The 16,394-nt window shown below is 43.7% G+C and overlaps 1 protein-coding gene across 3 annotated transcripts in view; it reads right to left on the reverse strand.

Annotated features, from left to right (window-relative positions):
• Positions 1-16,394, reverse strand: part of LOC109867113 (serine/threonine-protein kinase WNK1) — a 68,142-nt gene that overhangs the window by 15,514 nt on the left and 36,234 nt on the right. For all 3 annotated transcript variants that reach the window (XM_020456035.2, XM_020456036.2, XM_020456034.2), the window contains exons 3-9: positions 5,589-5,761; positions 5,229-5,449; positions 3,429-3,586; positions 1,613-1,701; positions 920-1,139; positions 582-683; positions 89-473 (exon numbers count right to left, since the gene is read on the reverse strand). In XM_020456035.2, the coding sequence (XP_020311624.1) occupies positions 89-473; positions 582-683; positions 920-1,139; positions 1,613-1,701; positions 3,429-3,586; positions 5,229-5,449; positions 5,589-5,761 (1,348 nt within the window). The remainder of the gene's footprint in view (positions 1-88; positions 474-581; positions 684-919; positions 1,140-1,612; positions 1,702-3,428; positions 3,587-5,228; positions 5,450-5,588; positions 5,762-16,394) is intronic.

A 16,394-nucleotide genomic window follows, 5' to 3' on the forward strand; every position in this document is an offset into this window, starting at 1 on the left:
CAATTGATAGTTCATAAAAACTAGATTAAGACTATAATGTAGGTCAATAATACAGAGCCCTGAGAGCAAAAAGGCAGAAGGTACAGACCAATCTCAGTCTGCTGTGGGTACTGGTCCACCTCTGGCCTCTCTGATTCTGTCTGGACTGGAACCTGGGACGATACTGGGACAGAGACTGGGAGCTGCCCTGTAGACTGGGGTATATAGGGAACCCCCTGTGGCCCCAGCTGTGCTGTCTGGGGGGGGATGTAGGGGGCCATGGGCTGGGTTGGCTGCTGGGTGGGCTGTGGGGGGATGTAGGGGGCAGCCTGTTGGCCTGGCTGGGGGGCTGCCTGAGGGACGGGCTGGGCTGGTTGGGGGGCCTCTGTGCCAGGCTGGAGCCCTGGTTGAGGTTGGCCCTGCTGCTGCAGTAGTTGTTGTTGTTGCTGGCCCTGCTCCTCCTCCAGCCTCCTCTTCTCCTGTTCCTCTCGCACCTTCAATTTAATCCCATCTAGTTTAGCTTAGTTTAATTCATGATTGCAATACCATACATCACATTTATCCAGGATTCAAGCCAAAGATTCCATTGAGCCGGTACAGACCTGTTGCCTCTGCTCTCGCTTCCTGCTGATGAGGGAAACTCTGTCCTTGATGGCCTTAGCCATGGTCTTATGGTCCCCTTCACACACGTAGCCAGACTCCACCTGACAAAGAAAAAAACACACACACACACACACACACACACACACACACACACACACACACACAATAGGGCAGTGTTAGGACTTGACTCACATTTAATGTTATTTAGTCTAGATGATGTTTGTAAGTCAAGGATTCCTAATAAATAATCAGGAAGAATAAAGATTGTGTCTCAAATGGCAGCCTATTTGGGACACAGTCAATCTCTCTCTGAAGTGGACATTGTGTTGCCACCCACCATCTCCTGGGCCACGTCCTCAGGGACGTCCTTGCTGAGGTCGAAGGAGAACTCAATGGCCTCGTTGTCCTTGTATTTCCCCTTCAGCTTCTTGACATCCTCTATCCTCAGCCAAAGCTTGATGGCCTCCATTTCCCCGTCGTCCTCTTCGGCCAGCTCAACACGCACCCCTGTCTCCTCCTGGAAGAAGGCATGGTTCAGCAGGTCCTTTATCGAGTACCTGGGAGAACGTGGGAGGGGGTGAGAGAACAGAAGACAGAGAGAGGATGAGTCAAATCAACAGACATCTTTAACACACTTTGAAACGGGTCATATTTGAGAAGGTCCTGGGTGGTTGAGTATGAATACTCTCCCTGTATCCGTGTCTCATTAGTGGTTGAGTATGAATACGCTCTCTGTATCCGTGTCTCATTAGTGGTTAAGTTTGAATACTCTCCCTGTATCCGTGTCTCATTAGTGGTTGGGTATGAATACGCGCTCTGTATCCGTGTCTCATTAGTGGTCGAGTATGAATACTCTCCCTGTATCGGTCTCTCATTAGTGGTTGAGTATGAACACTCTCCCTGTATCAGTCTCATTAGTGGTTGAGTATGAATACGCTCTCTGTATCTGTGTCTCATTAGTGGTTATGAAGCTCAAATCACACTGGATAAGAGTGTCTGCCAAATGATCAAAATGAGAATGTGAGCTGACCTCTCGTCCTTGTTTTGTCGGATGCATCCCTCGATGATCTCCTTCACCTCGGGGATCGCCACCTTGTCGAAGCTGGCCGGCTTCACCCCCTATAAGACACAGACCTCCCAGTCACAACCCACACATTGTCAACACTCTGTTTCCGTGATTCTAACTTCCGGGTCTATCCAGGGTTGCAGATAGAAATGTCTTGTACAGAGCTGAAATTATGACATATTTTACATGACGGAAGTATGTCTGTTCTATGTAATATATTTCTATCCGCGCCTTCTGTGGCGTTGCTCTGCCGCCTCATATCAGAGAACAGTGTATAGCACTGTATTGGACTGCAGTGCACGCTATATGTTCAAACTTGTGTAATTGTAATGTGATCTACTTGAGTCTTTTTACAGGCACTAACTCAGTGATGGTTCGTTGGACAAAGTGTATGAGGAAAATGAATGGCATTTTTCTAGGGGTTTTGGATAAACACAGAAAATAAGGTCTGTGGTAAACACAGGTTTAGGAGATATTATACATTATGTTCTATGAGATAATCTTCATCAGCTAACATCACGTTTAGTGAACAAAGGCTTCATAATTCATAAAGGTCATGTTAACTGACTAATCTCAGAACAAAACGTAAAAGATAACCTCAGACCTTAGGAATGGCATTCCCATAGGGATGTCTGAACAAACCAGAGGGAACTTATTTCCAGGTTATAAGACTACAAGCTGGCGAGCTCCATAGTCACCAGGTACAGCAGTCTTGTCTCAGAGCAAGGTTCAGCAGCAACCCACTGTGTCCAGGGCCTTTGCTGCTGAGGACCACTAACCTAGAAATCTACATGTGAACTCTGGAGTTATGGTGACACTCCCACTCTTTGAAGATTAAGGCCTGGTGCTGTTGTTGCTGGGAGTTGGGGAGAAGAATGGTGGGGGAGAGCATGGATTCCAGAAAACAGGGTTGATGAGGAGAAAGGAAGGAGAAGTGAAGGAGTGATGCGGGGAAAGGAGTGAAGGAGGTAAAGAGTGAGAAGGAGGAATGGAGGAGGGAGCAGAGGGTGTATGTGTGACGGTGTCAAGTGATGGATAGGTCTACAGAGACAGCAGCAGACGGTCATATGATATCTGAAGCTGATAGTCATAAGGTTGCACACTTCTGATGGTCTCAATGCGATAAGTCTGTGGCGTATATACTGATTCCGGGAATGCATGTTACTTATCAAGAGAGTTTAACAAATGTTTAGCTAAGGTAAAAAAGTAACCTGTGTCATGTGGCGCTCATGGAAGAAACAGGCACGTGCGAGAAGGTATACCTACTACCTCCCAACGTAGTTGTTGATCAACCGTGCTCACTGACACTGGCAGCCGACATTCGATTCCTAGAATGGCAATGCTGATTGGTGAGAAAATAGGCTCACCTTCAAGGCCCATTTCTAACCATGAATCATGAAGTATCTATGCTGAGGTGTGTGTTTTCTTCCTTTGGATCCAAGTCGAGGCCCAGTTACACCCAACACAAATGACAGACTCAGCACGCCTCAAGAGACAGAACGAGAAAAAGCGCAAAAGATAGAGAAAAATAATGTAGGTTGCAGGAGGTGGGAAAAGAGGTAACGGAGAGAGGAGCCTCGCAGGTAAGACAGAAAGAGTGGGGAGAAAAAGACAAGTGGCAAAGAATGGCTAATGATGCAAATTAAAAAGAAATGAGCTCAAAAGGGACAGGCAAGCAGTGAGGGAGAAGGGGCAGATAAAGAGAGAACTGGAAAGAGGAGGAGAGCGGGTGGCAGAGCGAGGACAACAGGCAATTGGGGTTGAGGCAGCGGAGACTTACGCTGGTGACTCTGCGGTAGATCTGTGCAGCGTTCTGGCACTCGGAGTATGGGTACTCTGAGGTGGCCATCTCCAGCATGCACATCCCAAAGGCATACACATCCACTGACTCGTCGTACTTCTCCTCATACATCTCAGGCGCCATGAACTCAGGGGTACCTTAAATCAAATACAACCATTCAGAACTCTGTGTCTCTCTGTGTGTTCGTCTCCATCTCCGAGTGTCACACCCCAAACGCCCCTCTTCTCCTCTAACCAAGAGGAGGAAGAGTGACCGGTCCACCGCTGCCTCCAGGTGAGCAGAAGCTGCGAAGGAGAGTAGAGAAAGAGAGAGAGGAAGGAGAGAACAAAAGGGGGGGGGGGGGGGGTTCAGTTAGACTGTAGAGAAAGAGGCACAAGTTTCTCTGTGTAAGACCTGGTTATCTGTGGGGTGACACCTTGTATAGGGAGTCTACAGAAGATGGCTGGTGTACAGAAAACACTGTAGGGGGGGCCAAACTGGTGTTAGACACACACTTTGTCAGTTTAACTACTGACAAGCTGTAGAATGGCCCGGTTTACCAATCAGAACCTGGTTAGTGAGTTGAACGTCAATGATCAGGGGCCTCAAAATGGCATAGAAGGGCCACAAATAGTAAAACTAGCTATGGAAATAACTTGTGTCAAGACCTTACATTTCACAACTAAGCCCTCAAACATAACCTGTTTCATACAAACATACCTTTGAGTAGTCTGACTCACCTGTCCTCCTTGACCTGGGGAGTAAAGGTGTTATGGTGATGGCCAAGAGAAGCAGATCCCATAGCTAGTTAGTGAAACAGTGCATTTCTGGACACCAGCCTTATTCAAATAGCAGATACTCTGCTCTCAATCTTCTAATGGTCTTACACAGAAAAACTCTAATGGTTATTTGAAATTATTAGTTTTTTGTAAGGTGTGTGTCACAGTGCACTCGCACACTTACCAGGCCATTACAATACTCACTGACCAGCAGTACCCTACTTATTCCTTTACTGCAGAACGGAGCACAGCTGAGGCTACAGCCTACAGTCTCAAAACATACCCGAGAGTGTGAAAGAACAACAACAAAAAGGCTGATAAAGGAGAAGAGGAAAGTGGGAAGGGGGGGCTTTCCAGACAGAAAAAGAAGCAGACATTATTCTCTGTGCTCCTGACATTTTTTAAAGGACAGAGACAAACACGGACAAAAACCTGCAGGGCCAAACCCTTCAAAAAACAGAAACGGCAAACGTTATTGGCATCACTGGCAAACAGACCACATATTTCCAAACCACAGAGCAAAGACCAGTCTGAGACAGAACACATAACCATAGGTCATACCTGTAACCCTGGCCTGGCTAGCCTGACAGTTAAGGCATGACAAGTGGATTGAGATTCATATTTCACAGAAATTGGCACTACTTACTCTCAGTAGGAGCCTGAAAGTGAACTTTCACTTTGTGGAAGAAAAAGAGAATCAAATCAATTCTGTCACAAGTAATCAGCCCTGGTGGACTCGCTGACATAACACAGTGTGTGTAAAGAGGGGGTTAGTGGGTCTGCCCATGGCCTGGCCTCCACTTGAGCTGTGGTTTGAAAAGAGAGCTGAAACATTGTGGTCTGCTTTCCAACCACATTGTCAGTAATAAAAAAAAAGAGAATAAATAAAATAATAATCTAACCATTCACAACTTCAATGTTAACTACAGTATAATGACCTTACACAAGACATCCCCATTGGAGTTTAGTGAGGAAGAAAGCAGAGCACAGTAAAAGGTAGCTGGTGATGTTGGGGTCTTACCTATGACACTCTTGGCAAAAGAGGACCTCTTGAGTGTTGCTAATCCCAGGTCTCCTATCTTGACGGAGCCTGTGGGCCCCGTAATGAAGATGTTGTCACACTTCAGGTCCCTGTGGATGATAGGCGGGGCCCTGGTGTGGAGGAAGTGAAGGCCCTTCAGGATCTGCCTACACCAGCTCCTCAGAACTTTGATCTTCATGACCTTGAAGCGCTTCAGATACCTACAGAACGGACATGGGGGTAAAGATGAACATCACACAACCATCCTCATCACATTTCACTGATTTGGGTAACTAGGACCAACAATTTAATCATGAAGATAGACTGGTGTTGATGTCTGTGTGTGAAAGTGAGACTCACGTTTTGAGTGTTCCAGAGGTCATGAGCTCTGTGACCAGCACAATACACTTCCTGCCTTTAACAGGGGCCTCCCAGGAATCGTAGAAGCGGACAATGTTGGGGTGCTGCAGCCCCTTCAGCATGCCCGCCTCCTCCTTGAACCGCTGGCGCTCCGACTTGGACAGCTTACGGTCCTACAGGGTGGGGGGGAAAAAAATCATAGGAACGTTAATGTTACATACAGGAGAGGGTCAATACAGTTGAAAAGAGTGGATTTAGCTTACATGCTTATATGACAAATACTTTTTACATGCAGGAGCGTCAAATAACAATGGGAACAGTAGCCTATTACTAGTATGCCAAAGTGAAAGCAGCTAGTCTACATTTTGGCAGTTATGCCTAGTGTTGTTCTTACAATAGGAGAGTTTAGTGAGCTAAGCATTTGACAAGAGGACAAGTCTGCAAACATTTCCGTCAGTTACCCTACAATTAGAAAGTCTTTAGCATGCTTGGGACAAAATGCTTCCGCACTTGTATCTTTCAAAGCTGGCATTGAGTTGGAAGTTCTTTGGAATATAAAGAACACTAGTATGTAAACCCATCCAGGTTATCACATCATATGAAACAGCTTTCAAACATCTCACACACAAGATCAAACAATCGTGTGCACGCTGGCTCACACCACACACACACACACACACATATAGTCTGGGGTGTAGGGCAATTGTCAATGTTTTCTCTGGCGTGGGGCACTGACATGAGAGGAATGTGTGTAGCTTTGGCCTACTTTTCCACCAAACGAAAACAAAAGAGCCAAAGTGTGAGATGGATGTGAAGTGGATACATGTGAAAAACCTCATTTCCCCTGTCTACTAACCAACTCCCCTCAGTCTAACATCGCAAAGCACACAAAATGTCATCAGTAGGGACGGGCGTTTTTCTTGGTCAGGTCATGTGGTCAGGAAAAACAGCTAAATCTACTGAGCAGACAAGACTAGCCTACCACAAAACACACAATACAGCTTCATATGCATCTATTTGAAACAAGTGATTGCTGATAAAGAGTTCAAGTCAACATACAGATTAAGCAGACTACTACTACTCCTAGTGCACTAATACAAACACAGAATTCTGTCTGGCAACATTCAGCGGGTGGCCAGCCTAAAGCACTGACAGAATATCAATTACAAGTCAAATACCTTAATGCATGTGTAGGCTAAAACTCTTTACTCTTTATGATAGCCAATCCCTACATTTTTGGACAAATATAAGAACCAACATTTTCTTCACTAAAAGAGCCCGCAAATAAATTGTTCTAACTAAAAAGTCACATTTTACAAAAGGCTTTTGTAAATACTAAAACGAGATTAAAAAACGGCCAGAGTCGTTAGGCCAATAAGCCTCCGTCTCAGGGTTGCCACAAGTTGCCAGATATACTGCTGGACTGACCTACATTTGCACTGAGACCAGACCACAATATAAAACCTCAGTGCAAGATCTGGCAACCCACCACCAGTCAACCAAGCCCAGAATAGAATCCCCCCAGTCAAAGACCTGGCACCCTGCCAGGTTGTCCAGGAAACACTCCCCATTGTTTGAGGAGAGCACAGAGGGAGAGGGAGAACTTTCTCAACAAAAGAACAATAAAACAGCACACTGCTCTGCAGTTAAAGAGGAACTGAGCTGTTCCAACTCTGGGGCTTAGGTCTGACTGATGAGAGTTGGGGGCCGTTACTAGGGAGGGAGTTTTGGCAGACAGCAGACAGAGGGATGAGGATTCTTTGGAAACAAGGCAGCGTTTGTTGTAGGGGGGAGGGGGACAGGGTTGAGGGGGTGACAGGGGACCAGAGTATATTTTAGTCGGAGGGGTGACCCTGAGCCTGGATGAGGGGGTGATTGCTGTGCCCCCTGACCAACTGACCTAGTTTCAGTATCTGCTGGGCCCATGGTGTGGGCCCGTGGTTCCCCTTCCAATTTCTTTGCTCTTTCTTCAGTGCATGTGAAAACAGTCAAACAAAACATCCACGGCAGATTTCAATAGCTTCATTCTTTACACACACACCCCCCCCCCCCCCCCCTGCCCTTTTTTTCCTAATCCCAAACAGACCCCTCGCCCCTACACATTAGGGCTGGGCGGTATTGATGCACAGATCGTTTTGGGTTTTAACTTGACCTTCTATAACAGTATGTGAATGTTTGGTTTGTTAAATGTGATACACCATGTATCCATTCATTTATATACAGTACCAGTCAAAGGTTTGGACACCTACTTATTTAAGCGTTTTTTTTTTTTACCATTTTCTAAAATGTAGAACAATAGTGAAGAAATCAAAACTACGAAATATCACATATGGGGGGGAAAGTGTTATTTTACATGTCAGGTTCTTCAAAGTAGCCACTCTTTGCACACACCTGGAATTCTCTCAACCAGCTTCAACTAGAATGTTTTCCCAGCAGTCTTGAAAGAGTTAACAAATATCCTGAGCACTTGTTGACTGCTTTTCCTTTACTCTGCGGTCCAACTCATCCCACGTCAGGTGATTGTTGCTCGCTCGCAACAGCAAGCAAGCTATCTAGCAACAGCATGCTAGCTAAATTGCCATAAATGCTTAATGCTTTTCGACCTGCACCCCAAATTAATAGTTGGTTCAGAGTTTGTTTTGATATTTCAACCTGTGTGTTCTGATCACATCTGGTGTGGGTGGACAAAATCAAAATGTGCGCGATGGCACATATTAGGCAGCATGTTAGGCCTACACATGCATATACAAACAGCTGCGTACACAGGCTTTCTCTGAAAACACTATTGTTTTCATTTGTAAATGGGCACCATGCTGGCACAGAATGTTCTGGGTAATGGGTTGGGTAAATATTAGAGGTCGACCGATTAATCGGAATGGCCGATTAATTAGGACCGATTTCAAGTTTTCATAACAATTGGAAATCGGTATTTTTAGACACCGATTTGGCCATTTTTTTCCGCCTTTATTTAACTAGGCAAGTCCATTAAGAACATTCATTATTGTTGTAATTGTCATTATTACAAATTTAAAAAAATATATTTAAAAAAATAAAAAATAAAATATTTTGGATCTCAAATAATCGATATCGGTGTTGAAAAATCAAAATCGGTCAACCTCTAGTAAATATGCAAATTAGAAAGTCCACCACTGCAAAATCCGAAATTGGCCCAGTATCTCAAAGGACTCTGGCTGCATCAGATACCTTCTCATGGCATAAATACAGTGAGACATACGAGCTGAGACAGGATGTCGAGTGGTGCGTTACCACCACAAACAGCACGGATGGAGAAATGACATTTAGAATGAGAAGCTAGCCTACTAGCTAGAGGCTAGCTAGTAGTGCTAGCTTGCAGCAGAGATAAAAGGGGTTAGTTATCAGTATTAGGGATGTAATGATTCACCGATAAACACTTGAACTGGGGACTGATGCGTAAGATAAAAGTACATCAGTCTGCGGGAGCCCAAACCGATCCAAATATAGCATGCATTGGCCAGAAAAACAATTCAAATGTTAAGAATTGTCGGTTCACTAATGTTTTTTATTTATATTGTTTCCCCTCATATCTGTAGTGATGGAATTGATGCGTCCTCTCCTTCAGTTCAGTAGCACATCAAACAATAAAAAGCATGTTACGACGTATTAGGGTTGGGCGGTATCCATATTGTGTCTGTGCAGTCCCAGGATATACCATGTTACCAGTAGTGCACACAAGGGGCGCAATTGTTTTCCCAAAAGAAAAACCCCCACAAAAACCACCACTTACCAGAATGCTAACAATGCTAAAAAGTACTAAGGAACTCTTAGTGGATGCTAGGAAAAAGCTAACAAGCACATGCAAACCTTTACTACTAGGACAGGCAACCCAGCACTTAAAGTTATGCAAGTATGTCAAAACGCAGTTTGCCACACACAACACAAACATTAGATAGTTAACTTAATAGTTAAGAAATATAGCTGGTAAACATTGGTAGTGAATTTCTTACAAGTGTAACATGATCACCTGACTTAAGTCGACTAGTACCAGAAAGCTTCATAATGAAAAAAACTTTACAATGAAACATTTGCTAGTACACAAGCTGACTGCAGGTATCTATTTAAAAAGCACTACTATTCAAAGCCCCGAAAAAGTTACTTACTAGAATTTAAAAAATGTTAACACATACTAAGGAATCTTCATAGGCTAACTAAATTCTAACGAGCGCATTGCGAACATTTTGAGTTTCTGAGCTAAAATATACAAGTAAGTCAAAAACGCTACTCACAGTTTGCTGCACGCACAAAACAAAAATGTGCCAGCAAGTCTCTTTAACCAAGAGGGGAATTTCTGCTGGCGCATGTTGCTACAGTAAGTGACTCAAAGCTCTTATCAACGTGTGCTTGTGTAAAAAAAAACACCACATGACTGGGGACTACGATAAACTACATAATAATGTGACAGATTAAATGAAGAACGCAATGTTCTTTATCTCCTAACGTAATTGCATAAGTTGACTGCAGGTTTTTAGCTACAAATATTCAACTTAACTTAAAAAACTTAAAAGACAAACGATATTGAAAAACCATCCTGTGGTTTTTTCAAAATACCCCAGTATACATAGTAGTGTGCGGGAGACAGCTCGCGCCAACGGGAGGTAGGCCCATCCCTGTTCAAATAGGCTATTCGCACATTTGCATTCAGACGGCAGAGGCTTTCACTATGTCAAATAATAGGCTTTATTACTTTGACAACCATTTTCTGGGCCATTGTTACCAAATACCCTGTAGAAAATTGGGTTTTACCGGAGTGAACATAACTCACATCCAACTGCTGATTGGGTTTGTCAATCATTCAGGTTTAATTTAGATAGTTCAGGTTCACCACCATAAGAAGTAGTTTTGCTTTAAAAACCGTCAGTGTATTTGGCCATTTTAACTTGAACGGGGTCATTTAAAAGGACAGCAATATTTTTTTGTGAGCTGCGCATGGTCACATTTATTGGTCAGAGCGGGAGAGGTAGTACTATCTGCAAAATGAGAAGTTAATCAGTAGGCGATTGTGATTTCAAATAAAACGTGGGAGACAAAAAAGCATAAATTGCCACACACACTAACAGAGAGCCACTCAGCTTAGAGAAGTAATCTCAGACCGATCCAGCTGAGGCCCAGGGCCTGGTTGCATAAAACATCTTAATTGTTTACCTTAAAGCTGCACTATGCAACTTTTTGGGAAACCCAACCAACTTCACATATAAATCTCAGTTATAGATCTGTGATTCTCATTGAAAGCAGTAGATCTGTTCTATGAGTGCTATTCGGATCCTTCCTGTTCTTAAGTTATATTTTTGTGTCTTTCACCTTCGGTTTTGTACACCAACTTCAAACAGCTGAAAATACTATATTCTTGGTTATTGAAAAGACATTTCACAGTGGTTTAGATTGTACAATCTCTCTACACTAACAGGCTGACAACACTCGTGTGTGTGCGCGCATTCCAAAATAAATGTAGAAATCTGTTATTCAATTATTGCACCCACACTGCTCACGCACACCAATGAGAGTCTGCGTTGCCATGGGCTACAATAGAAATCAGATCTATTTCTGATGCAGATCGCGCTGCAAGTCCTCCCTCTCCAATCTCCTCATTGGTTTATACAAGCAGGTACCCACATGCCATCTCATCATTGGTTATACCCACGTGGGTGACTGAAAGACGAACGAGGTCAGTGGCGGTAATGCACCTAATTTATGAAAGTTCGCAATATAATCGCAATATAAAGTCAAGAGAAGAAAAGGCCTAGAAGGAAGAGAGATGACTAGAAACGATTCAGTTGACCGTTTTATGTGTGGATTAATTGGAGGCGTAGAGGATCTTGTGCAACTCAATGTTTCTATCCCTGGACAAATTAGCCAGCAACAGCAAGCTAGCTAAATAGGACAAATTAGCTAGCAAGTGCAAGCTAAGTAGTCATAAATGTTTAATACTTTTCGACCTGTCCCCAAATTAATATAAATTGGTACAGAGTTTGTTTTGATATTTTAACCTGCGTGTCGTGATCACGTTTGGTGTGGGGGGACAAAATGAATTTACGCACAATGGCGCACCCGCGCAGCCGGTTTGGGTTCCATGTAAACATTGCTTGTTTTGTCACAAACTGAAATTGGGCGAACTATTTGTGGTGGAGTGATTTCTGCACATTGCACCTTTAAGAAAATTGTTCCCTTACCTAAGGGAATTGTTTAAAGGTGTTGCATAGAGCCCCTCAAACAGTTCTTTAGGTGAGGGCATAATTTTACCTCTTGATCCTATGGCTGAATACTGCCCCCTTTGGAGGAAGTGCGTGCCCATAGTAAACTGAAAATATTTTTTTACAAAATTGCTAATATATGCATATAATAATTATTATTGAATAGAAAACTCTAAAGTTTCTAAAACCGTTTAAATTATGTCTGTATGTAAAGCAGAACTCCCAGGGCAGCCTTTCTTCCAAACACCCTCCTCTCAACAGCAAAGTTGGGTCAACTTTGACGTCATCGCCCCCACCCTTCCCAACCAGCTACGGATCCAGGAATAGTTTGTGTGTTCAGCGCGATGTCTGCTTTCAAATGACGCGTCCTTTGTTAGAATCTAGCGCGCCCCCGTCATTTGGCGGGCGAAATCATTCGGGTCACGCGGAAATACAGGCACTCTATTGCGTGCGCCGGACACTTTTTCCATGACGCACCAATTGACTTCGGTTATCTGTTAGCGCTGATCTTTGTTTTACACGATTAAAGCATCCTAATGCTCGATTCTGCACTTAGTTTGACCAGTTTAGTCGACATATAATATGTAATTTTGAAGTTTTGATGCGCAAGAGTGCGGGACCAGAAGTCATTTTGGGTGCATTTCAGCTGAAGCTGTAAGCATATGCTAATACAGACACACAACTTGAAACCAAACGATGTATTGGGTAAGTATAACTCCTTCCTCGTCTTCTGATCGAAGAACATCAAAGGTAAGGGAATATTTATGTGGTTCATTTTGGGTTTCTGTGCTCTCCAAACGTAGAGGAGACATACAGCTAATATCTGAGCGCCGCCTCATATTGTAGCCTAGTGAACGAATTCTGTAACGTTAAAAATAAATGTAACACAGCAGTTGCATTAAGAAGAAGTGTATCTTTGTAACTATATGTAGAACATGTATATTTAGTCATGTGTATTGCTTGTTATCTGACGTTATCTGTCGGAGCTATCATAATTTCTCTGGACATTTGAGTAGCATTTTTCAAAAATCTTGTCATTGTAAACAGAGATTTATGGATATAAATAGCATATTATTGAAAAAAAATTAAATGTATTGTATAACATGTCCTATTACTGTCATCTGATGAAGATTTTCAAAAGGTTAGTGAATGATTTATTTTTTAATCCTGCTTTTATAATTTTATATTTTCTGGGACAAAATGGCCGCCGCAGGTCTTTTGTTTCGGTGGTGGTCTAATATAAATGTGTGGTGTGTTTTCGCCGTAAAACATTTTAGAAATCTGACTTGCTGGGTAGATGAACAAGGTGTTTATCTTTCATTTGAGCATTTTGCGTTATGGTAATGAGCTGAGCCTGTAGTCACGCTCCCGGATCCGGTATTGGTAGGATCAAGAGGTTAAGGGTTTTACGGTAGTTTGAAGGCCTGTATGGCAGAAAGAGTCTCGGGTTACAATAGAGATGACTTGATTCACTGGCTGAACATGTCAAAGACATGTTCATTAGATAAAACTTTTATTTTAGTAACTTTTTCAGAACTTGTTATTACTTTTGAGCGCGTCAAGCTAACTGACTAGCTAGCTAGCTTTGTAGCCATTGAATGTGCACCTTCCATTGTTTAGCTAAGTACCTAACTAGCTGGGTGATGGCTGTTTTACTTTTGAAACCAGGGCAGAGGCAAGCAACAGCCTCCACAAATGCTGTTAAAATTGATAAACTTCTCTCGCTATATAAACTCAGCAAAAAAAGAAACCTCCCTTCTCCAGGACACTGTCTTTCAAAAAAAAAAAAGAATACTTTTTTTTTTTTAAACCACCTTCACAGATCTTCATTGTAAAGGGTTTAAACACCATTTCCCATGCTTGTTCAATGAACATTAAACAATTAATGAACATCCGCCTGTGGAACGACCGTTAAGACACTAACAGCTTACAGACGGTAGGGAATTAAGGTCACAGTTATTAAAACTTAGGACACAAAGAGGCCTTTCCACTGACTCTGAAAAACACCAAAAGAAAGATGCCCAGGGCCCCTGCTCATATGCGTGAACGTGCCTTAGGCATGCTGCAAGGAGGCATGAGAACTGCAGATGTGGCCAGGGCAATAAATTGCAATGTCCGTACTGTGAGACGCCAAATACGGCGCTACTGGGAGACAGGACGGACAGCTGATTGTCCTCCCAGTGGCAGACCACATGTAACATCAGCACAGGATCGGTACATCCGAACATCACACCTGCGGGACAGGTACAGGATGGCAACAACAACTGCCCGAGTTACAACAGGAACGCACAATTCCTCAATCAGTGCTCAGACTGTCCGCAATAGGCTGATAGAGGCTGGACTGAGGGCTTGTAGGCCTGTTGTAAGGCAGATCCTCACCAGACATCACCGGCAACAACGTCGCCTATGGGCACAAACTCACCGTCGCTGGGCCAGACAGGACTGGCAAAAAGAGCTCTTCACTGACGAGTCGCGGTTTTGTCTCACCAGGGGTGATGGTCGGATTTGCGTTTATCGTCAAAGGAATGAGTGGTACACCGAGGCCTGTACTCTGGAGCGGGATCGATTTGGAGGAGAGGGTCCGTCATGGTCTGGGGCGGCAATCTCAATGCTGTGCTGTACGTTACAGGGACGACGACATCCTCCTCCCTCATGTGGTACCCTTCCTGTAGGCTCAATCCAGACATGACCCTCCAGCATGACAATGCCACCAGCCATACTGCTCGTTCTGTGCGTGATTTCCTGCAAGACAGTAATGTCAGTGTTCTGCCATGGCCAGTGAAGAGCCCGGATCTCAATCCCATTGAGCACGTCTGGGACCTGTTGGATCGGAGGGTGAGGGCTAGGGCCATTCCCCCAAGAAATGTCTGGGAATTTGCACGCGCCTTGGTGTAAGAGTGGGTTAACATCTCACAGCAAGAACTGGCAAATCTATTTACACGTGTTAAGTTTGCTGAAAATAAACGCAGTTGACAGTGAGAGGACTTTTCTTTTTTTGCTGAGTTTATGTACTGAATTAAGCACTTAAGGGACCTAATGGGCAACATGAACATCTTCAATTAAATTTAAGGGGGAAAGTCACCTTAAAATGTTTTATGCAACTGACAACGTTAAAGAAATGATCCAGCTCCTGAGCTCCTATCAGCAGCAGATATGGATTTAAAATGGAAAATGAACGTGTTCATGCAAAAAAATGCACTGCATCAAACCGTATTGCATCAATTAATTTCCCTAATCAAACCAAATCACACCAAATAATTTCAAACTAAAGTATCGTTCTTGTCTCGGAGCCAATCAGTATCTTTTCTATTAGTAGTACTAGCTAGCTAGTCAGTGTAGCCAATTTATCAAGGTGATAACAGAAGAAGTGGTTGCTTGGTTGTAATGATTTTTGGCATTAACATTGTATTTAAATCATTATCAAAACAAAATTAATCCTGCACACACAGATGGGATGTTTGGCTAGCCTAACTTCAACCACTACAATACTAACATAATTCCCTGGACCAGAGCACGGGCACCGACTAACACCCTGGAACTTATCCCAAGTTCAGGTTGCATGCGCACATAGCATCTGAGACCAAAAACACCATCTGATTCCAAAATTGTTAGACACACGCAGTTTGAGATTCGCAGACCAAGGGGCCTCAGCCTGCATAATCTGCAGATGGATGCATCTCTGTCAATCACAGCACAGCCTACTGACTGTAGCTAAGGTGACCCATAAACACAGGTTATAGCGGTCACCACCAGGGGAGATGGCCAAGACCACCACAACATTAACACAGGTGCAATGGCTCCCTTCCAGCCCTACTTTCCTCCTTTCTTCTGCTAATTTCCTTCTAAAACTAGCAGGTGAAAATATATGACCACCTTCTCTCACAACAGTGGCGGTGAAGGAAGAGAGAAAATGCAAGGAAGCTAGTGGAGACTTGAGAGACAGCCAACATCCTTCAAATGTCATTTGAAAGGTGTGCCAGCCAAAGGAAGGGACCTATAAAATACAGGAATAAAGCAGTAATAAATCCCCGGGTGGCAGGCAACAGCAGTAATGAATGACTAGACTGCAGTCATGAGTCACAGCAGCAGCTCTCAGTGTGCGTCTCAGACTGGGAATGAGTCAGCTCAATAAATAGCAATGTTGCCACTGCTCTATTTCAAGCCGATACCCTAGCATGGATAAGAAATAGCTAGCAGGTGTATGCCTTTTTTACTTCTTAACGAGGGGAGATTCCTGGCACAACAGTCAGCGCTGGGCTGTCAAATGGCCCAGGTGCTGTGATGCCGCTTTCACACAGAGCATTATGGATCCACTCTAAAGCCAGGCAAGCCCAGGCTTCCATGGAAGAGCACACACTGCTACCAGGCAAAGGCTGTCATAAATAACCTATGTAGTCTATAAATAGAGCAAGGAAAAATAGAAGGGTCTGTGCCCACTCTGAGGCCTGTCTGTGTCAGGTCTCTGCTCTGAGGATGACATTGGGGGAAAATACACTTAAAAGGGAAGCAGTTTCACTGGTCTGACTCAGGCCATACTGGCAACAGAGGCAGGGCACCTATTTTCCATCGATAAGACCGT

Source organism: Oncorhynchus kisutch, linkage group LG22, assembly GCF_002021735.2.
Source record: "Oncorhynchus kisutch isolate 150728-3 linkage group LG22, Okis_V2, whole genome shotgun sequence".
In the NCBI taxonomy this organism is placed as follows: domain Eukaryota; kingdom Metazoa; phylum Chordata; class Actinopteri; order Salmoniformes; family Salmonidae; genus Oncorhynchus; species Oncorhynchus kisutch.